Consider the following 23,202-nt stretch of genomic DNA (forward strand, 5'->3'; position numbering starts at 1 on the left):
CTCAGGAAGACAGGCTTAAAGATAAAAACAAGAACGTAAAAACCAAAAGAACCAAAAGACCTAAGTCAAAACGTCAGTTGCCGCATGCTCCTGGGGAAACAGACTGCAGAAGTCGTTTAGGAAGTCACTGTACAAACAACCAAAATAACCCTGACAGCCACCAACATTCCTACGGTGGGGTCAGAACTGAGCTGAGGTGGGGTTTGCCTGGATGTACACATTTGTCAAATGCTGTACATGCAAAAATGTAATTGTATAAAAATTATATTTCAATAAAGTTATTTTTTAAAATGTGAGCCTCTCTCACCCCAAAATTCTACTCCTTAAAAGGCAGCCAATTACTCTTGGTGAGTACCCTTTTAGACTCTTTCCCGTGTGTGTGTATGTGTGTGTGTATAAAATCACAAATACATGAAGGTACACATTTTTTACCAAAATGGTAGCAAACTATACAAATTACTCTCAAACTTCTTCAATTAATTGCATATGATGAAACTCTTTACCTAGGGAAAATACAAGCGTTTTATCTTTTTTCCAAACAGCTACAGAGCATTCCAATGTGTGGCTGCACAATAACGTTTTTAACCAAGACCATTTTACCGGGCATTTATTTTAAACAGCTTCCTATGGAAATGCCACTTGAGCTGAGACCTGAAGGTTGAAAAGTTGTGGAGGTGAGGTGGGACTTTCCAGAGTAAAACACCTGCAAACTGCAAAGGCTCCAGGCAGAAAAGACAGCAGCACCAGGAGGAACTGAACTGCATGTGACCTGTGTGGATGAAGGGCGAGGGAACACGGAAGGGCGCCTATATGAGGATGAAGAGGTAAACGGGAGCGAGGCCGCACGGAGCCTTGAGGCACGGGTGACGGCGTACGGTGTTCAAATCCGGCAGAGCGTAAACTACTGAAGGGTTTTAAAGAGTAGTGTAGCAGGGTCTGATTTGTGTCCAGATGGGATTTGGGCCAAGAAAAGGCGCTAGGGCATTTATAACAGTTCAGACTGGAGCCCACAGCAGCCTGGACGACGGTGGTGGCAGTGGAGATACTGACTCAGTCAACCTGTATTCACATCCACAGTATTTCAAGAGCACCTGTTCACCTTGTTTCTTGTGCGGGGTAGAGATCATCAACCTTTAAATTTTTACAATATGATAAACAAAAACTGGCTTATGGGTTGTTTTGTTTGCCCTGCTCTGATTACTAGTCAAGAATCTCTGCATGTGTTTATTGGCCATTCCGCTTTCTTCCTCGGTGGATTCCGTTATATACTCGGCCCAGTTTCCATAGGACTGTCCCTCCTTGATCTGAACCTCTTTATACATCATAGACTTAACATCTTGTATGTCATGTCCACTGTCAATAATTTTTCCAGTTTATCATGTTAGTTGACTTTGTTTACAACATTTGACAATATAAAAGTTTTCTGTTTTCATCCCTTCTTTTGTGGCTTTTACAAGGCACCTCCCTCATCCTCACACTAGCTTGGGTTCCCACCGATATTTTTAAAGAGGGTAGGGACTACTTGGCATCCCCTCATCCCAGAAAGTGTGCAGGCAGCGAGTGGGCTGCACTCACAGTCCTAGGAAATCTAAGGGAAAGCTCAGGTCTGTCAGTCAATGCCAGCTATTATTATGACTAGAAAGTTCTTGAAGAACGAAAACGCATTCAAAAACGAGTTACACGACTTTAAAACAAAGCTGCTGCAAGGTCTTAGCAAGTGAAAGCACAGCGGACATGTCAGGGTTGGCGTCTGGTTACAAATGTATCAACACCAGGAGATGCTCTGAGCCCTTTCTCAGACTGGAGGCAGGGCAGGGGACACTTTCCTCAACCAACACTGCACAACCTACCAAACTCGAGCTGTACAATCCTAACTCCAGTATGGGCTTTCTGTTCTAGCTCCTCCCTGATGGGGAAATAAGGAGCAAGAATCCTCAAAGGACTGAAAACGAAACAAAACACTAGCTCTGGGGTGAGGCTCCCCAGCAAAGGTGAGATAAAACCAGTAAGCTGGAGACAGAGGCCCCAAGAACCACAGTGCCAGCGTGCTGGTCTGAACAGAACCTGGAGCCTGCACAATCACTTATACATTTTCTCAAATCTGCCTGTTAAATCTTAAAAAAAAAAAAAAAAAAAAAAGGAGAAAAGGGTTCCTTCCACACTTCTGATGGAGCAGATAAAGAAATCGGTGTTCTGGAAGATCAGGGGGCTGCATGTCTTTCTTCCAGATTCCCACAGCTAGTTTCAGCAGAACGGCAGAAACTCTGAGTGCTGTGATCAAAGGAGCCTGCCCTTCTCCCCTTCGTTCTCTCTCACCTCCCCCTCCATTCCTTCCAGAGCAGTTGTCACTGTCTGAAACGATCTTCATTGATTCACATTTTACCGATTTTCTATCCCTCCAATTAGAAAGTAAGCTCCATGAGGACAATGCTGTCTTGTTGTTCACTGCATCCCTCCTGTCTAGAACAGTGTGGCACACAGTAGATGCTCAATAAATATTGCTGAATGAAGGTCACATCACATTTAAATGTGGCAGAGAGAGTAAGAAATTCAAGGAAAACGTCAGTGAGCGATATGGCACTATGCCTCCTTTCATCCAGTGAACGTTTGCCGAGCATCCACAAATGGGGCTGCCCCGAAGCCTTAAATCAGTAAGTAGCTCCTTCTCACCAAATAATAAGGTGTCACATGATCAACGACACAGCTAAGGCTCCGTCAGAGACTTGATGCCATGCTCATGCGATACACTCACACACACACTTCAACCCCTCTGCTCCTTTCTGTCCCCACCTTTATTCATCCTTCCAGTCTCAGTTTAAATGCAATTTCCTCAGCCAGGCTTTCTCACCCACTAATAATCACATCCTGTTCTTTCTCATCATGCATTAACCACACTTTACAACTGCACGTTTTCATATGCTCCTTTGTTGAGTGGCTGTATATCTAAAGACTAAAAGCTACACGAAGGCAGAGATACTATTTTTTCCCCAATTGTGTACCCATTAAAATATCACCACATAGTAGTTGCTCAAAAGTTTTTGAGCCAATCAATAAAGGCTTATTTTTTCTTTACCCATGGTTCTTGGGAAACGCACTATGTACTTCAAAGCTGCTGTCAGTAGGCTGGACACCGGAAGGATATGGTGGAAACAGTGGTAACTGTTGAGGCCAGATCATACTGATTTGATCATTATGTATACTGGTGGATAATTTTGGAGAAGTCACATTTAACTAATCTGAGTTTGCTTTCCTATCTATAAAGTCTAGAGACTGAACTAGATTAACTCTAAAGGCTCCTTCTAAGATTGTAAATGACCCAGTGACGATTAAAGAAGAAAGCAGGTTACCAAGAATGGCATATCTTGGGGTAGGTTAGCCTGTATGATCTTGCTCTAAATCTTTTATACTTCCCATGAAGCATGAGCTTTGGCTACTTGACAAGGGGCACAAATGATGGGTCTCAGTTCCGTCCTGTGTGAGAATCCTTCAGCATTCTATTGCCCCAGCCAACTGACAGCACAAAATTTCCACTTTCTTAAAATTGCAACTCCAAGCGAAAGACTACAGAGGCCCCCTCTAAATCTTCAAAACAGCCAAACCATTATTCATAAAACATTAAGGCAAACTTACCTTGATTCGAGGCATAGTAACTGTAGGTGGCTTTGCTTCAGCCACAAAACTGTGAGATGCTCCTTTTTCCACAAGGTAAGTTGTGTAGGGCATAAATTTCACACCCTTTGACCCAAACACAAAATCATCTCTCAAGGCATCTATTAGAACAATAACAACTTTACTGAAGAGAGACGGTGGCAGCGTGGTCCAGTTAGAACTGGCTCCTAAGTGTTTGAAAGAAGAAAAGGAAATTGAACTTTAAGCTTTTCTTAGCATTCAAGCACCTTCACAACCTAGCTTCTATCTACTTCTCCAGCACATACCCTGCGATATCTACATAACCCAACCCAAAAGGAGGCGCCTTGTACTTGGTAGGTAGTGCTGGAGGGAAAAGACGGGGGGTAACAGGAGTAATCTTAGAAACCCACAGTAGCAAGCAGTGAATTATCCCTAGTATGGTGAGGAGTACTGGGGTAGGGGAATCCCTACGTAAGGGTCGTGGAATGGGACATTTAGGGAGCTTGACCTAAAACGCAGAGCTGCAGCTACGGGATGGCTGGGCGTTTATATACTGCGTTTACATGGTCAGCGGCTGGTGGTGTGTGCACGTGGTCCAGAACCAGGGCGTCTTTACTTGCTGTATATGGCAGGGTAGGTGAAGGCTAGGAAGAGGCCTAACGCAGAGAGGCCTTAGCCCCTAGGCAGGGAAAACATCTTGGAGGAATGTAAGAGACCCAAACGCGAGGGGATCGGCAGGGGTCTTAGCTGTTGTGTGCTAGGGAGCAAAAAGGGTGCTGGAACAGGGAGTGACCCAAAGGCTGCTCAGGAAAGGGGCGGGGGCTCTGGACGAGTAGAACTGGAGAGGCCGGATCTCAGGTATGGACACAGCTTACTTTGTGGTGATCAGGCAGGAAGGTCGAAGTGGGGCCAGTAGAGGCGGTTACCACAAGGTTGTAAGAATACAGAAAAGAGACGATGGAGCGGTTAGAAAAAAAATTTCTGAGGTGGGGACCATAATGGAAGAGACCACCGGGGAGCGCCGAGAAGAAATCCGAGCAGCGAGGCTCAGAAAAAAGGTCTCCTACGGGATGTGGAGTCAGGGGAGCGGAGACGCCGGGGAGGGGTCCGTACCAGCCGAGGGTTCGGGCGCTGGGGGCTCCGCTCCGTGTTCCGCTCTGGCAGAGGAACGAACGGGAGCCGGGAAGAATCCCCGAAGGAAGACCGCGATCCCTAGCACCTCGATCGCTACGCAACAGGTAGCGAAAGTCCCGGAGCCCAGCCGCATAGTGGACACGCCAGGCTGGATGCGGAACCGACCCCACCTGGAGTCTCGCCCTGCCGCAGCCGCGCTTCCGGCTCCAGGTAGCCGCCTCTAAGCAAGAACGCCAGGCCTTATCGTCGCAGCGACAGTGGCGTCACTTCCCCCGGCGCGTCGCAGCCGCGCGTCACTTCCGGCAGCGCGCCGCAGCGGGGCGTCACCTCAGAAATACGCGCAGCTAGCGGTGCTCCCGGCTCCGTGGGGCCGCTTTCCCGGCGAGTCCGCGACGGTCGCCGCCCATGGCGAGGTACGAGGTTTTAAAAATGTTTTAATTTGGAAGGCCGGGTGCGGTGGCTCACGCCTTTAATCCCAGTACTTCGGGAGGCCGAGGCGGGCGAATCATGAGGTCAGGAGATTGAGACCATGCTGGCCAACATGGTGAAACCCCGTCTCTACTAAAAATACAAAAAATTAGCGGGGCGTTATGGTGGGTGCCTGTTGTCCCAGCTACTCGGGAGGCCGAGGCCGGAGAATCGCTTGAACCCGGGAGGCGGAGGTTGCAGTGAGCCGAGATCGCGCCACTGCACTCCAGCCTGGGCGACAGAGCGAGACTCCGTCTCAAAAAAAAAAAAAAAAAAATTCAATCCAATACCTCAGGCAACTGGTAAATATCTTAATGATTAACTTCGTTTTAAAGATTCCACATGAGTGAGATCATGAGGTATTTGTCTTTCTGTGTCTGTCTTATTTTGCTTACATGATATCCTCAGGTTTATCCATGTTGTGGCAAATGATAGGGTTTCATGCTTTTATTAGAGCTGAATAGTACTCCATTGTGTATATATACCACATTTTCTTTGTTCTGAAAGGAAAATCTTGGGGCCCCAAAATTACTAAGCTAAGGGAAAAGTCAAGCTCGGAACTGCTCAGGACAAACGTGCCTCCCATTCTATTCAGTCATTCCTCTGCTCACTGAGATAAATGCATATTCTGATAGCTTCCTTTGGAGAGGCTTATCAGAAACTCAGAAACTGCAACCATTTGTCTCTCACCTACCTGTGACCTGGAAGTCCCCTTCCTGCTCCAAGTTGCCCCCGCCTTTCTGGACAGAACCAATGTCCGTCTTTTTTTTTTTTTCTTTTGGATGAAATCTCACTCTGTCGCCCAGGCTGGAATGCAGTGGCGTGATCTCAGATCACTGCAACCTCTGCCTCCCGGGTTCAAGCAATTCTCCTGCCTCAGCCTCCTGAGTAGCTGGGATTACAGGCGCATGCCACCATGACTGGCTAATTTTTATATTTTTAGTAGAGACGGGGTTTCACCGTCTTGGCCAGGCTGGTCTTGAACTCCTGACCTCGTGATCCGCCCCCCTCGGCCTCCCAAAGCTTTGGGATTACTGGCGTGAGCAACCGTGGTCAGCCTGCTAACATTTTGTTTTTTAGAGGTTTGCTTTCCTCTTCGAATCTCAGGTGTCCTACTCAAAACACCACAGGCCAGAAAGGTTATGAAATGTAAAATATTAAAATAATTGTCATTATATCGTTTCCATTTGTGAACAAGTGTGTGTCTGTGGGTGTGCGCGCGCGCGCGTGTGCACAATTTATAAATTGACGTAACCTTACACACCAGAAGGTTAAAATGAACCCTGTGCGGAGCCAGGCCTAGCACAGAGATTAAGCGCTGCTTGAAAGTGCATGGAGGTACTAGTCTGTCACTCTTGCCTCATTCAGTGCACTGTATGGTCACAGTTTCTGTCATTCAAAGCCTGAGGGCGTGAAGCCTGGACCCGTATCCAATCAGAGCGCTCGACTGAGAACTGCCCAATCAGGCGCGCAGTCGGAGAGGAGGGGGCGGCATCCGGGATCTTCGGTGGCCTTGGCCTCTCGCTTCAGCCTGAGCTCGGTTAGGGCGTCACCGCCCTGCTTCCACCCCTCAGGGAGGCCTCGGTGATTTTGCCAGAGCTCAGCCTCCATCGCTCTGTGACCTGCGGGTATTGGATGATTCGTAGCTAAGACTTCGCGACACCCTTGAAACTGAGAAATGGTGAGTGTGCGGGGCAGGGCGTCCCAAGGCTGGGGAGGCCTCATCAGAACCGGCGGCAAATGGCGGCGGCGGGACGGAGTCTGCGAACGGTGTCCCCGCTGCAGCCGCTCAGCCCTCGGTCTTCAGCCCCCTCCGGTGAGGGACCTGGGCTCCTGTCGGTCCCCTCACGGCTGCTCTGCCCCAGCCTGCAGCCCTCCTTGTGCAGCTCTGCGCCGCAGCCCTGCACCTTCTCCGGGCTGTGGGATGAGGAGGAGATCATCGGGAAGACGCCGGGCGCGGCGTGCGCAGGCACCGCGTGGGAGGAGCTGTGGTCCGGGGGTCCTGTCCCTACTTTACGGAATGAGATCGAGGCCCCATCAAAACATACAGTTCATGTGAGCAAACCGGGACTCATTAATGGGACAGCGCCGGCTGTGGCTCGTGGCTTGGGGGCTGCCAGAGGGTCTTGAAAAAAAGACTTTTGTGAGGTGTGTGAGGAAGTGAAGCGAATCACCCGCCCGCCCCAACCTTCCCACCTCAGTCCCCTTGCCCTGTGCGCCTCCTCCGCGTGGCTGTTCCTGAGTGGCATCAGGATGATGATTGGTGGTCTTGTCTTGGGATGAAAAGCATTTGTGTTGGGGTGAGGGACTCTGTGTGCTGTGCCTGCTTTGTCTAGCCGAGTGGTACTATAATGGGTCCAGGTGGAGGAACATCAGCGTTAACAGGAGACTTGATAAAAGACGCTAACTCATGGACTCTTCTCAAACCTGCAAAATTTTGCTACAGTGAGGCCTTTAACATCAAATAATTTATGTGTGCATTGAAGCTTGAGAGGCAGTGCTTAGCTAAGTGACTCAGCTCAGTTTTCCCATAGGATCACACGGACAATTTGAAGTGAAATCATCACCTGTGCCCTCCCCTCACATCCTGTCTATTGTTCTGGGTGGAAACATTTCTGTTTTTTAAGTTAAGTTCCTCGCATATTATAGCAAGGCCAAGGTCAAGCATGAGGACTTCCAGATACTTTCATGAGAGATGAGTTCATCCTGTTTTCCAGGAGGTCACAAGGCGTACTCTGCTTGGTTTTGGTAGGGACAGGTCAGTGTAGCCCATTATTTTTATTGCAGGAACAGAAACTGTTGGAATGCCTTCCTTTTTCCGCAGAGCTATAGAATACTTTAGAGAACATTACTGTGTTGAAAGTTATTTTATCAGATAATCCCAGTCAGTCATATGTCAGAACTAGTTCTCTTAACACATTTCACCTGTAGTCAAATTAAGAACTCTGTTGCTTGATACATATGTGTTTTCAGGAACCCTTAACATTCAGGGATGTGGCCATAGAATTCTCTCCAGAAGAGTGGAAATGCCTGGACCCTGCCCAGCAGAATTTGTTTAGAGATGTGATGTTGGAGAACTACAGAAACCTGGTCTCCCTGGGTGAGGATAACTTTAATGCATAATTCCTAATCCCTCTGAGTTTTATTTTCTATTTTTGTAGAATGTCTTTTGAGATATATCTATGTCTATATAAAAATGTGTGTCTCTCACACACACCTATATAAGTTATATATGTGTATAGTAAATTCTTAACATTGTTGATAGATTCTCAAACTGTAAGTGAAGCAACATATCATTTAGGAAAATGAATTTTAGGGCTGGGCGCGGTGACTCACGCCTGTAATCCCAGCACTTTGGGAGGCTGAGATGGGCAGATCAGGAGGTTAGGAGTTTGAGACCAGCCTGGCCAACATGGCAAAACCCCGTCTCTATTAAAAATACAAAAAACTAGCTGGGTGTGGTGGCAGGCACCTGTAATCCAGCTACTGGGGAAGCTTAGGCGGAGAATCACTTGAACCTGGGAGGCAGAGGTTGCAGTGTCCTGTCTGGCGACAAGAGCAAAACTCCGTCTCAAAAAAACCAAAAAACAAAAACAAAGAAAATAATTTTAGCAGAGTCTGATACAAACAAGAGTTATGTTTGGTATATAGCAACATTGCTTCATTTAAAGTTGCAGTTTTCAAGAACCTGTTTTGAACATTAAGTGAGGACTTACTCTACATCTATGTTTGTGTGACATGGATTTTTCTGTTAAATAAAAATTGTTTAACTATATTTAATGTGTACAATGTAATGATTTGATATGCATATATTTTGTAATATATGCATATATTTTATTGCAAAATAAAACGTAATCAAGTTGATCAACATATCTATTACCTCATATAGATAACGATTTTTTTTTTGGTAATAAGAACACTTAAGGCCTAGTGTCCTAGCAAATTGTAAGCATACGTTGCAGTATTATTAATTATAAATGGAATACTGTTTTGCTAATCTGATGCTAATGTACATTAGGTTTCTCCTTATTCAACTTATAACTAAAAATTTGTACTCTTTGAACATCTCATATTCCCACCCTTAGGCACTAAAAATCGCCATTCTACTTTCTGCTTTTATGAGTTTACATTTTTAGATTTACCTATCTATGTAAGAAGAAGCAGTTTCTTTGTCTGTCTGTGTTTGGCTAATTTCATTTAGCATCATGCCCTCCAGGTCTATCCATGTTGTAAATGGCTAGATTTTCTTTTCTCTTATGGCTGAATAATATTCTACTGTGTATATATACACTCCATATTTTGGCTATTGTAAATATACTACAATGAACATGGGGCTGAAGATATTTCTTCAAGGTGTTAATTTAATTTCCTTTGGTAGTATGACCAGAAGTGGTATTGCTGGATTATATGATATGTCCATTTTTATTTTTTACTGGTTTTTATGATGATTTTGTCAATTTACATCTCACCAACAGCATACAACATATACCTTGTATGTATATCTTTGGGAAAAAAATTCTAACCTTTTGCCCATTTTTGAATGGGTTATCATCATTATTATTGTTTTGCTTTGAATTATAGAAGTTTCTTAAACATTTTGGATATGGATATTAACTTCTTTTTTTTTTTTTGAGATGGAGTCTTCCTCTGTCACCAGGCTGGAGTGCTGGTACGAGCTCAGCTCACTGCTAACTCCGCCTCCTGGGTTCAAGCAATTCTCCTGCCTCAGCCTCCTGAGTAGCTGAGATTCCTGGTGCACACCACCACACCCAGCTAAGTTTTGTATTTTTTAGTAGAGATGGGGTTTCACCATGTTGACCAGGATGGTCTCAATCTCTTGACCTCGTGATACACTCGCCTTGGCCTCCCAAATTGCTGGAATTACAGGTGTGAGCTGCTGTGCCTGGCCTTTTATTTTATTTTTTGAGACAGAGTTTTACTCTTGTTGCCCGGGCTGGAGTGCAGTAGCATGATCTTGGCTCACTGCAATCTCTGCCTCCCAGGTTCAAGTGATGCCTCTGCCTCAGCCTCCCAAGTAGCTGGGAATTACAGGCATGCGCCACCACACTTGGCTAATTTTGTATTTTTAGTAGAGTTGGGGTTTCTCTATGTTGGTCAGGCTGGTCTCGATCTCCTGACCTCAAGTGATCCTCCCACCTTTTTCTCCCAAAATTAACTGTTATCAGTTATATTGCTTGCAAATATTTCTATCCTGTAGAGTTTTTAGACATTTTGTTTTCTTTTCCTTTGCTGTGAAGAAGCAGTTTACTTTGATACAATCTCACTTGTTTGTACTTTTTGTTGTTGCTTTGCTTTTGATGGCATATCAAAAAATTATTGCCAAGACCAGTATCAAGGTTTTTCCATATGTTTTCTTCAGGAGTTCTAAGGTTTTTTTGTCTTACAGGTAAATGTTTCATTTTGAGTTAATTTTGGGGTATGGTATAAGAAAATGATCTACTTTTGCCAGGTGCAGTGGCTCACGCCTGTAATCCCAGCACTTTGGGAGGCCGAGGCGGATGGATCACGAGGTCGGGGGATCGAGACCATCCTAGCTAACATGGTGAAACCCCGTCTCTACTAAAAATACAAAAAATTAGCTGGGCATGGTGGCGGACGCCTGTAGTCCCAGCTACTCAGGAGGCTGAGACAGGAGAATGGCGTGAACCCAGGAGGCAGGAGCTTGCAGTGAGCCGAGATGGCACCACTGCACTCCAGCCTGGGCAACAGAGCGAGACTCCGTCTCAAAAAAATAAAAAGATCTACTTTTATTCTTTTGCTTGTGGCTCTCCAGTTTTTCTAGCACCATGTATTGACAAGACTATTATTTCTGAATTGTATATTCATGATCCCCTTGCCAAAATTCGTTGACCTTGTATGCATGGATTTGTTTCTGGGCTCTCTATTCTGTTCATTGCTTTTTGTATTTGTATTTATGCACATGCCATACTCTTGCTTACTACAACCTTTACATAAAGTTTAAAACTAAGAAGTATGATGATGCCCCTAGCTTTGTTCTTTCTCACGATGGCTCAGGTTATTTAAAGTTGTTTAAGGTTACACTTATATTTTACAATTGTGTTTTCTATTACTGTGAAAAATGACACTAAAATTTTGATAGGGATCGCATTTGAATCTACAAATCACTTTCGATAATATACTTTGACAATATTAGTGATCCTACTGAAATATGTGTTTGTGTCTGCTTCAATTTCTGTCATTATTGTATTTAGCGTATACATTTATTGTTATACACTAGATTTTTTATTTCTTTGTTAAATTTATTTTGAATTAATTTTTTATTTTTATAGTATTGCAAATTGAATTTTTTTCTTTTTTTTGGAAATTTTGTTGTTACTTTATGGAAATGAAACAAATATTTGTATGTTGGGGCAGGTATAGTGGTTCATTTTTGTAATCCCAGCACTTTCAGAGGCCAAGGCATTTGGATCACTTGAGCACAGGAGTTTGAGATGAGCCTGGGCCTCAGAGTGAGACCCTGTCTCAAAAACACACAAAAAAACAACCCACAAGTATTTACATGTTGATTATGTATCCTGATACCTTAATGAATGCATTTATTAGTTCAGTTTTTGTTATTCTACTCTAGGGTTTCATATATATGCATGATCATATTATCTACAAACAGTAACATTTTTTCTTCTTTTGCATGCAGGAGAGCTTTGTTCTCCTTTTCCTTGCCTAATTGTTCTGATACAAACTTTTGGTAGTATGTTAAGATAGAAGCTGTGGTCCTGGAGGCATGCTTGCAGATCTTGGCCTCAGCTGTGGTCCCTGAAGCAGCCCTGTGTCTGTATATTTTAAGGATTTAACAATGATTACAGTTTGTATAATTGTTTTTTGGCAGGTAAACCTCTCCTTTTGTTGGGTCCCCAGGCTGATGAGATTACCTCTGGGGTTGCAGAGAAAAGGGTTGTAGCTGAGTCACAAGGGTGCTGCTGGGTCTGCTGTGGGGCCTGCCTTTGAGGGTTATGTTACCAGAGATTTGGACAGTCATAGATTCTTTCTGGGCCTTGGAAAGATTAGATTTCCTTGAGGACATTAATCTATATGGCAGGCAGTAGGATTGGGTTTTGAAGTTTGTCTGCATATGATGGCCCAAATACCAGGTGTATAAATGGGTTTGGCTTTTACTGACTACCTGGGAACCTCGAGTAGTGAGATACAGGTACCGTATGCCGCTAATTTTTGTTTTTTTTAATAGAGTGGGTTTTCGCCGCCGGTCATCGATGTGTCTGACCTCTCCCAAAGTGCTGGGATTACAGGTGTGAGCCACTGCACCCGGCACGCTCGGCTAATTTTTTGTATTTTTAGTAGAGACGGGGTTTCACTGTGTTAGCCAGGCTGGTCTTGATCTCCTGACCTCCTGATCTGCCCGCCTCGGCCTCCCAAAGTGCTGGGATTACAGGCGTGAGCCACTGCGCCCGGCCCCTGGGAACAGTTTTTATAGGTCTCTGTGGGCCTCTGAATGTGTATGAGTGGCCACGGACTGTGACTACAAATGGCTTGAGTTGAGTCACAGGGCTGCTTCAAGGAGCACAGCTGAGGCCAGGATCTGCAGGCCTGCCTCCAGGGTCATGGCTGGGTGTGTCTTCCTGCAGGTCTCTTGATGGGAAGGACCATTTCTGGACTATAGCTGGAGATTGAGAACTGCTTCATAATCCTCAGTAAGACCAAGCTGCATGCACCATTTTCTTGTCTGTAGCCGTGTTTATGGGCTCTGGAGTTGGCCACCTGGGTGAGGACCTGCTTTTTCCAAATAACCCTTCCTTGGTCTTTTACTCCACTGAGGTTTCACAACCCTAACTATAGGCAAGCACCATTCTACTTATGTTTTCTAGGAATTTACTACTTAAAATATCTTACGTAAGTGGAATCATACACTGTCACTTTGTTAGTGTCTTATTAAATAATGGTGTCTAAATAATGTCTTATTAAAATAATGGTTTTGAGATTTATCCTTACTGTGTGATCTGACAAGATATTTTCATTTGATTCTAAAGGATTTTTCGTTGTATGTGTAAGCCATGTAAGCCACATCTTTTTTTTTTTTTTTTTTGAGACGGAGTCTTGCTCTGTCACCCAGGCTGGAGTGCAGTGGCGCAATCTCCACTCACTGCAAGTTCTACCTCCCGGGTTCACACCATTCTCCTGCTTCACCCTCCAGCTGGGACTACAGGTGCCTGCCACCACACCCGGCTAATTTTTTTTGTTGTTGTTGTATTTTTAGTAGAGACGGGGTTTCACCGTGTTAGCCAGAATGATCTCGATCTCCTGACCTTGTGATCTGCCTGCCTTGGCCTCCCAAAGTGCTGGGATTACAGGCGTGAGCCACCGCTCCCGGCCAAGCCACATCCTTTTAAATTATTCATCTGTTGAAGGATGTTTGAGGTTTTTCACTTTTTGGCTTTTGTAAGTAATATGGTTTGGATCTGTGGCCCCATTCAAATCTCACATCAAATTGTAAGCCCTAGGGTTGTAGGTGGGGCCTGGTGGGAGGTGACTGGATTATATGGTTGGATTCTCATGAATCATTTAACACCATTGCCTTTGGTACTCTCTTTGCCATAATGAGTGATTTCTCCTGAGATGTCACTTACTTTTTTTTTTTTTGATATCTCATCCATCGCAGTTTAATCTATAAATGAAATTTCTACAGAAACATGAACTATTTTAACAAAAAAAATCCCTCATTCAAACTTCTTTGTAGTGGTAATGGCTGCAAATTTGCAGCATTTAGAAAACTACACTATCAACAAGCTTTGCTTTATGAACTGAGACGTACAAAATCTAGAAAGCAGATGAAAGTGAATTATTTCTTCAACATTTTAGTAAAACTTCTGATAATCAGAGTTCAAAGCACATAACAACTCAAGCATAAATGAAGATGGAGAGCCTGGGGAGTTTGAGTTCTTAAATTTTCCAAAAAGGTATTATTGCAAACATATAGGATTTCCCCCCTATTTTAACCTTACGAGTTTCAAAGGAAAGTAAAGGTACTGGATTACAAGAAGACAGCATGTGTGCCAGTGCACACACATGCAGGGTGGCAGGTAGAGTGTCTAATTCCTTTTTCTTGCTACCTAAGTCTCACTTCACAGAAATCATTAGGTAAAGGAAAACCCACGAGGAGTTCTGCAGTTTTCTTTTAATAACAGGCTGAGGCAGGAGAATCGCTTCAACTCTGGAGGTGGAGGTTGCAGTGAGCTGAGATCGTGCCACTGCATTCCAGCCTGAGCGACAGAGTGAGACTCCACCTCAAAAAAAAAGAAACAACAAAAAAGATAAAAGGCAGAGAAATAAATTATGACTACCATTTTGTTCATTGTTTTCTGACCATGTAGTAGTTTCTGTTTTTTAATTCTTTCATGCTGTCTTCCCTTGTGTAGTGTTGAGTTTTTGTTTTGTTTTTATTGTTATATTCGTTTCCTTTTTTGTGTGTGTATCTACTACAGTTTTTTTTTTTTTTTTTTTTTTTTTGTAATTTCCAAGAGACATAAAATATCTCATAGTTATAAAAGCGTAGCTTGGCCAGTCACAGTGGCTCATGCCTGTAATCCCAGCACTTTGGGAGGCCGATCACGAGGTCAGGAGATCGAGACCATCCTGGCTAACATGGTGGAAACCCATCTCTACTAAAAATACAAAAAAATTAGCCAGGCGTGGTGGTGGGTGCCTGTAGTCCCAGCTACTTGGGAGGCTGAAGCAGGAGAATGGCGTGAACCCAGGGGGCGGAGGTTGCAGTGAGCCGAGATGGCACCACTGCATTCCAGCCTGGGCGACAGAGTGAGACTCCGTCCCCCCCAAAAAAAAAAAAAAAAAGCCTAGCTTAAGATAACAATCTAACTTCTTTTTTATTCACATAGGGTCTGGCTTTGTTTCCCAGGCTGTAGTGCAGTGGTGCATTCACAGCTCAGTTTGGCCTCAAACTCCCCAATATCAAGCAATTTCCCATCTCAGCCTCCCAAGTAGCTGGGAATACAAGTACATGCCACCAGGTCCAGCTAAGTTTTTTGGTATTTTTTTATAGAGACAGGGTTTTGCTATGTTGCTCAGGCTGGTCTTGAATTCCTGGGCTCCAGAAATCCACCTGCCATGGCCTCCCAAAGTGCTAGGTTTACAGGCATGCATTATCAGGCCCAGCTGCTGTGTTTGTTTGTTTGTTTGTTTTTTTAGATGGAGTCTTTCTCTATTGCCCAGGCTGGAGTCCAGTGGCACGATCTTGGCTCACCACAACCTCCGTCTCCTGGGTTCAAGCAATTCTCCTGCCTCAGCCTCCTGAGTAGCTGGGACTGCAGGCGCCTGCCACCACACCTGGCTACTTTTTTTTTTGTATTTTTAGTAGAGACAGGGTTTCACCGTGTTAGCCATGATGGTGTCAATCTCCTGACCTTGTGATCCTCCTGCCTCGGCCTCCCAAAGTGCTGGGATTACAGGCATGAGCCACCGTGCCCAGCCCCAGCTGCTGCTTTTTAAAAAAAGACTAAATAGCGTTCTGAAATCTTTATTTTATTTTATTCCTGTATTTATTTTAGAGACAGGGTCCTGCTATATTGACCAGCTGGTTTTGAACTCCTGGCCTCAAGCAAAAGTTAACCTCTATGTATAAAAATATTAAACAGTTTTACTCCCTTCAACACACTATTTATGTCACACTTTACATCTTTTTATATTATTATATACCATTAACAGATTATTGAAGCTATATGCTTTATTCACTCTTTCATTTTTTTCTTTTTTAATTAGGAACTTTCAAACGACTTTTTTTTTTTTTTTTTTTTTTTTGAGATGGAGTCTCGCTCTGTAGCCCAGGCTGGAGTGCAGTGGTGTGATCTCGGCTCACTGCAATCTCTGCCTCCCAAGTTCAAGTGATTCTCCTGCCTCAGCCCCCAAGTAGCTAGGATTACAGGCGCCTGCCACCATGTCCAGCCAATTTTTGTATTTTTAGTAGAGACGGGTTTCACCATGTTGGCCAGGCTGGTCTTGAACTCCTGACCTCAGGTGATCTACCCGCCTTGGCCTCCCAAAGTGCTGGGATTACAGGCGTGTGCAACCGCACCCAGCCTCAAATGACTTTAAAGTTTGCTGATTTTATCCTGTGTATAACTGAGTCTCCTGTTAAAGCTTTCTGTTAAAATTTTTTAGTTCTACTATTGTGTACTTCAGCTTCAGCGTATCTCCTTGGTTCCTTCTTAATGATTTGTTTCTCTTTATTATAATTGATTTTCTTCATACATTGTTGCAAAAAATTTAGTAATCTTTGTACTTTTGCATCTTATCGAGATTTTTAAAGATATTTTGAATTCTCTGTTAGCCATTTTTTCATCTGTATTAGCAATTTATATTTTATTATTATACTTTAAGTTCTGAGGTATATTTGTAGAATGTGCAGGTTTGTTACATAGGTATACACATGCCATGGTGGTTTGCTGCACCCATCAACCCGTCATCTACATTAGGTATTTCTCCTAATGCTATCCCTCCCGTACCCCCCCCCCCCCGCCCATTCCCTTACAAGTCCCGGTGTATGATGTTTCCCTTGGTGTGTGCATGTGTTCTCATTGTTCACCTCCCACTTAGGGGTGAGAACATGTGGTGTTTGGTTTCCTGTCTTTGTGTTAGTTTGCTGAGAATGATGGTTTCCAGCTTCATCCACGTCCCTGCATATGACATGAACTCATCCTTTTTTATGGCTCCGTAGCATTCCATGGTGTATATGTGCCACATTTTCTTTATCCAATCTACCATTGATGGGCATTTGGGTTGGTTCCAAATCTTTGCTACTGTAAACAGTGCTGCAATAAAAATACGTGTTCATGTGTCTTTGTAGTAGAAAGATTTATAATCCTTTGGGTATCTATCCAGTAATGGGATTATGGGGTCAAATGGTATTTCTGGGTCTAGATCCTTGAGGAATTGCCACACTGTCTTCCACAATGATTGAACTAACTTACATTCTCACCAACAGTGTAAAAGCATTCCTATTTCTCCACATCCTCTCCAGCATCTGTTGTTTCCTGACTTTTTAATGATTGCCATTCTAACTGGCATAAGATGGTATCTCATTGTGATTTTGATTTGCATTTCTCTAGTGACCAGTGATGATGCGCTTTTTCTCATATGTTTGTTGGCCACATAAATGTCTTCTTTTGAGAATTGTCTGTTCATATCCATTGCCCACTTTTTGATGGGGTTGTTTGGTTTTCTCTTGTAAATTTGTTTAAGTTCTTTGTAGTTTCTGGATATTATCCCTTTGTCAGATGGGTAGACTGCAAAAAATTTTTCTCCCATTCTGTAGGTTGCCTGTTCACTCTGATGACAATTTCTTTTGCTGTGCAGAAGCTCTTTAGTTTAATTAGGTCCCATTTGTCAATTTGGCTTTTGTTGCCATTGCTTTTGGTGTTTTAGTCATGAAGTCTTTGCCCATGCCCATGTCGTGAATGATATTGCCTAGGTTTTCTTCTAGGGTTTTTATGATTTTAGGTCTTACATTTAAGTCTTTAATCCATCTTGAGTTAATTATTGGATAAGGTGTAAGGAAGGGGTCCAGTTTCAGTTTTCTGCATATGGCTAGCCAGTTTTCCCAACACCATTTATTAAATAGGGAATCCTTTCCCTGTTGCTTGTTTTTGTCAGGTTTGTCAAAGATCAGATGGTTGTAGATGTGTGGTGTTATTTCTGAGGCATTTGTTCTGTTTCATTGGTCTGTATCTCTGTTTTGGTATCAGTACCATGCTGTTTTGGTTACTGTACCCTTGTAGTATAGTTTGAAGTCAGGTAGCTTGATGCCTCCAGCTTTGTTCTTTCTGCTTAGGATTGTCTTGACTATATGGGCTATTTTTGGTTCCATATGAAATTTAAAGTAGTTTTCTCCAATTCTGTGAAGAAAGTCAGTGGTAGCTTGATGGGAATAGCATTGAATCTGTAAATTACTTTGGGCAGTATGGCCATTTCATGATAATTGATTCTTCCTATCCATGAGCATAGAATGTTTTTTCCATTTGTTTGTGTCCTCTTATTTCCTTGAACAGTGGTTTGTAGTTCTCCTTGAAGAGGTCTTTTACATCCCTTATAAGTTATATTCCTAGGTATTTTATTCTTTTTGTAGCAGTTGTGAATGGGAGTTCACTCATGATTTGGCTCTCTATTATTGGTATATAGGAATGTTGTGATTTTTACAAATCGATTTTGTATCCTGAGACTTTCCTGAAGTTGCATATCAGTTAAGGAGATTTTGGGCTGAGACGATTGGGTTTTCTAAATATACAGTCATGTCATCTGCAAAGAGAGACAATTTGACTTCCACCCTTCCTATTTGAATACCCTTTATTTCTTTCTCTTGCCTGATTGCCCTGGCCAGAATTTCCAATACTATTTTTTTTTTTTTTTTTTTTTTTGAGATGGAGTCTTGCTTTGTCACCCAGGTTGCAGTGCAGTGGCGTGATACTGGCTCACTGGAACCTCTATCTCCTGGGTTCATGCAATTCTACTACCTCAGCCTCCCGAGTAGCTGGGATTACAGGCATGTGCCACCACGCCTGGCTAATTTTTGTATTTTTGGTAGAGACAGGGTTTCACCATATTGGTCAGGCTGGTCTTGAACTCCTGACTCAAGTGATCCATCCACCTTAGCCTCCCAAAGTGCTGGGATTACAGGCGTGAGCCACCACTCCCGGCTTTCCAATACTATTTTGAGTAGGAGTGGTGAGAGAGGGCATCCTTGTTTTGTCCCGGTTTTCAAAGGGAATGCTTCCAGCTTTTGCCCATTCAGTATGATATTGGCTGTGTATGTCATAAATAGCTCTTATTATTTTGAGATACATTCCATCAGTACCTAGTTGATTGAGAGTTTTTAGCATGAAGGAGTGTTGAATTTTATTGAAGGCCTTTTCTGCATCTATTGAGATAATCATGTGGTTTTTGTCATTGGTTCTGTTTATGTAATTGGTTACATTTATTGATTGGCGTATGTTGAACTAGTGTTTCACGCTAGGGATGAAGCCGAGTTGATCATGGCGGATAAGCTTTTTGATGCACTGCTGGATTCATTTGGTTTGCCAGTATTTTATTGAGGATTTTCACATTGATGTTCATCAGGGATATTGGTCTGAAATTTTTTCTTTTGTTGTGTCTCTGCCAGGCTTTGTTATCAGGATGATGCTGGCCTCATAAAATGAGTTAGGGAGGAGTCCCTCTTTTTCTATTATGTGGAATAGTTTCAGAAGGCATGGTACCAGCTCCCCTTTGTACCGTTAGTAGCATTTGGCTGTGAATCCATCTGGTCCTGTCTTTTTTTGGTTGGTAGGCTATTAATTACTGCCTCAATTTCAGAACTCGTTACTGGTCTATTCAGGGATTCATCTTCTTCCTGGTTAAGTCTTGGGAGGGTGTATGTGTCCAGGAATTTGCCCATTTCTTCTAGATTTTCTAGTTTATTTGCATAGAGTTGTTTATAGTATTCTCTGATGGTAGTTTGTTTCTGTGGGATCAGTGTTGATATCCCCTTTATCATTTTTTATTGTGTCTATTTGATTCTTCTCTCTTTTCTTCTTTGTTAGTGTTGCTAGTGTTCTATTTTGTTGATCTTTTCAAAAAGCCACCTCCTGGATTCATTGATTTTTTTTTGTTTTTTTTTTGAAGGGTCTTTCGTGTCTCTGTTTCCTCCAGTTCTGCTCTGATCTTAGTTATTTCTTGTCTTCTGCTAGCTTTTGAATTTGTTGCGCCTGCTTCTCTAGTTCTTTTAATTGTGATGATAAGGTGTCGATTTTAGGTCTTCCCTGCTTTCTTTTGTGGGCATTTAGTGGTGTAGATTTCCCTCCAAAGACTGCTTTGGCTGTGTACCAGAGATTCTAGTAGGTTGTGTCTTTGTTTTCATTGGTTTCAAAGAACTTATTTATTTCTACCTTAATTTCGTTATTTACCCAGTAGTCTTCCAGGAGCAAGTTGTTCAGTTTTCATGTAGTTGTGTGGTTTTGAGTTTCTTAATCCTGAGTCCTAATTTGATTGCACTATTGTCTGAGAGACTGTTAGAATTTTCTTCTTTTGCATTTGCTGAAGTGTGTTTTACTTCCAGTTATGTGGTCAACTTTAGATTAAGTGAGATGCGGTGCTGAGAATAATGTATGTTCTATTGATTTGGGGTGGAGAGTTCTGTCATTGTCTATTAGGTCTGCTTGGTCCAGAGGTGAGTTCAAGTCCTGAATATCCTTGTTAATTTTCTGTCTCATTGATCTAATATAGACAGTGGGGTGTTAAAGTCTCCCATTATTATTGTGTGAGAGTCTAAGTCTCTTTGTAGGTCTCTAAAAACTTGCTTTATGTATCTGGGTGCTCCTGTATTGGGTGCATATATATTGAGGATAGTTATCTCTTCTAGTTGCATTCATCCCTTTACCATTATGTAATGCCCCCCCCCCACTTTTTTTTTTTTTTTTTTGAGACGGAGTCTCGCTCTCTTGCCCAGGCTGGAGTGTAGTGGCACGATCTCAGCTCACTGGAAGCTCTGCCTCCCGGGTTCATGCCATTCTCCTGCCTCAGCCTCCTGAGTAGCTGGGACTACAGGCACCCACCACCACGCCTGGCTAATTTTTTGTATTTTTAGTAGAGACGGGGTTTCACCATGTTAGCCACGGATGGTCTCGATCTCCTGACCTCGTGATCTGTCCACCTCGGCCTCTCAAAGTGCTGGGAGTTACAGGTGTGAGCCACTGCGCCTGACCCCTTCTGTTTTTTATCTTTGTTGATTTAAAGTCTGTTTTATCAGAGACTAGGATTGCAACTTTTGCTTTTTTTTTTGCTTTCCATTTGCTTGGTAAATATTCCTCCATCCCTTTATTTTGAGCCTATGTTTGTCTTTGCACGTGAGATGGGTCTCCTCAATATAGCACACTGATGGGTCTTGACTCTTTATCTGATTTTCCAGTCTGTGTCTTTTAATTGGGGCATTTAGCCCTTTTACATTTAAGATTAATATTGTTATATATAAATTTGATACTGTCATTATGATGCTAGCTGGTTATTTTGCCCATTAGTTGGTGCAGTTTCTTCATAGTGTCGATGGTCTTTACAGTTTGGTATGTTTTTGCAGTGGGTAGTACCGGTTTTTCTTTTTCATATGTCCATCGTTCAAGAGCTCTTCTAAGGCAGGCCTGGTGGTGACAAAATCTCTCAGCATTTGCTTGTTTATAAAGGATTTTATTTTTCCTTCGCTTATGGAGCTTGGTTTGGCTGGATATGAAATTCTGGGTTGAAAATTCTTTTCTTTAAGAATGTTGAATATTGGCCCCCACTTTCTTCTGGCTTGTAGGGTTTCTGCAGAGAGATCTGCTGTTAGTCTGATGGGCTTCCCTTTGTGGGTAACCTGACCTTTCTCTCTGGCTGCCCTGAACATTTTTGGTTAGCCATTTTTTAGAACTTTTTTTTTTTTTTTTTTTTTTGAGACAGAGTCTCGCTGTTGCCCAGGCTGGAGTGCAGTGGCGCGATCTCGGCTCACTGCAGCCTCTGCCCCCTGGGTTCCAGTGATTTTCCTGCCTCAGCCTCCTGGGTGGCTGGGACTACAGGCACATGCCACCACGCCCTGCTAATTTTTGTATTTTTAGTAGAGATGGGGTTTTGCCATGTTGGCCAGGCTGGTCTCGAACTCCTGACCTTGGGTGATATGCCCTCCTTGGCCTCCAAAGTGCTGGGATTACAGGCGTGAGCCACCACACCTGGCCTAGATCTGTGTTTTATTGTTAGTGGTTCCTGGAGCATTTTTAGTTTCCTTTAGTGGTGTTATGTTTGCCTGATCCTTCATAATTCATGAAGCCTTGTTTTGATGTCCTTGCATCTGAAGGAGTAAATACCTCTTTCAGTCATTATAGACTAGTTTGGGGAGGTAAATATCTTCTCCTGTTGGATTTCTGGGCTGATGAGATTTCCACTGAGATTGTAATAAAGTGTTTCGGATCCAGGTCACATGAGTACTGCTGGGTCTGCAGTGAAATTCATGCTTGGCAGACCTGTTATCTGGGCATCAGACGTTGTGGATTCTATTTTCTGACAAGACTGAACTTTCTTCAAGATGTTGATCAGTGTGACTGGCACTGAAGAAAAAAGCCTCCAGTTATATCTGCAGATTAAGGTGCTGATAAAATCAATTTGAGCAGGTGTGGCTCCTGCTGTGTCGCTCTTGCGAGGTGTTTGGAAATGCTCTAACATAGTCATTGGACAGGTTCCTAGATGAGCAGCACTGACCCTTGATCACAGCTGAGAGGGTGTGGAACTGATTCATAGGGCTGCTTCAGGATACACAGCTGAGATCAAAGTCTTCAGGTCTGTTTTTGTATTCATGGCATTTCTCCCTCCAGATTTCTGGGTTGGCAGGACTTCTTTCAGACTCTAGGTGACAGAGACCAGAGCTTGGTTATAGGACTGCTTCACAATTCACAGTGGGAATAAAGTCAGCATGCCTACAGGGGCACATACGGGTGTGTTTTTTTGGCAGGTCCCAGGTTAGGAAAAAATTCTTCTGGACTTTGATTGCATGGACTTGGAGCCAGCTTATAGTGCCACGTCAAGATCCACCATCAAATAAATATTGGCAAGCCTACATCCAGGGGCACAGATGGATGTTTCTCTCTGTGGGTGTCTGGGCAGGATTTCTTCCACACCATGACTGATATGTGCAAAGGGTGGATTTTGGGCTAATTCAGAGATCACAGATAGAACCAACTTCTAAGGCCTTTCACCTGAGGCATAGGTGTCTTGGTTTAGGTGTCTTCGCAGATGGTGCTAGTGGCAGGAACAAAACCAAATGGTCTACAGCCAAGTCTACAATGAAAATTGGACATATTTTATTCTGTAGCTAGGACTGTGATGGGCAAGCATGCCACTCAAGCAAGGGCATGTCTTTTCAATACAGCCCTCCACAGTCTTGGGTTCACAACCCTTGACGTGGATTCCAAAGCT

General features: G+C 43.4%; 2 protein-coding genes across 14 annotated transcripts in view; one reads left to right on the forward strand and one right to left on the reverse strand.

Annotated features, from left to right (window-relative positions):
• PIGG (phosphatidylinositol glycan anchor biosynthesis class G) overlaps positions 1–5,023 on the reverse strand; it is a 40,733-nt gene extending 35,710 nt beyond the window's left edge. For 4 of the 8 annotated variants that reach the window (XM_058429972.1, XM_058429973.1, XM_058429975.1 and 1 more), the window contains exons 1-2: positions 4,744–5,007; positions 3,631–3,836 (exon numbers count right to left, since the gene is read on the reverse strand). In XM_058429972.1, the coding sequence (XP_058285955.1) occupies positions 3,631–3,836; positions 4,744–4,897 (360 nt within the window). In that variant the 5' untranslated portion in view covers positions 4,898–5,007. Of the gene's footprint in view, positions 1–3,630; positions 3,837–4,505 lie in introns of all 8 variants that reach the window. The other 4 variants (XM_032135424.2, XM_032135423.2, XM_032135427.2 and 1 more) reach the window with 3 other exon arrangements.
• Positions 5,024–5,105: 82 nt separating this feature from the next.
• LOC116456939 (zinc finger protein 141) overlaps positions 5,106–23,202 on the forward strand; it is a 38,625-nt gene continuing 20,528 nt past the window's right edge. For 2 of the 6 annotated variants that reach the window (XR_009210444.1, XM_058429976.1), the window contains exons 1-2: positions 6,151–6,913; positions 7,098–8,332. Coding sequence is in view for 5 of the 6 variants with exons in the window: in XM_058429976.1 (XP_058285959.1) it covers positions 8,194–8,332 (139 nt within the window). In the remaining variant the exon portion in view is untranslated. Of the gene's footprint in view, positions 5,178–6,150; positions 6,914–7,097; positions 8,333–23,202 lie in introns of those variants that run through there. The other 4 variants (XM_058429978.1, XM_058429977.1, XM_058429979.1 and 1 more) reach the window with 4 other exon arrangements.

The sequence above is a fragment of the Hylobates moloch genome, unplaced genomic scaffold (assembly GCF_009828535.3).
Source record: "Hylobates moloch isolate HMO894 unplaced genomic scaffold, HMol_V3 SCAFFOLD_17, whole genome shotgun sequence".
Classification (NCBI taxonomy): Eukaryota; Metazoa; Chordata; class Mammalia; order Primates; family Hylobatidae; genus Hylobates; species Hylobates moloch.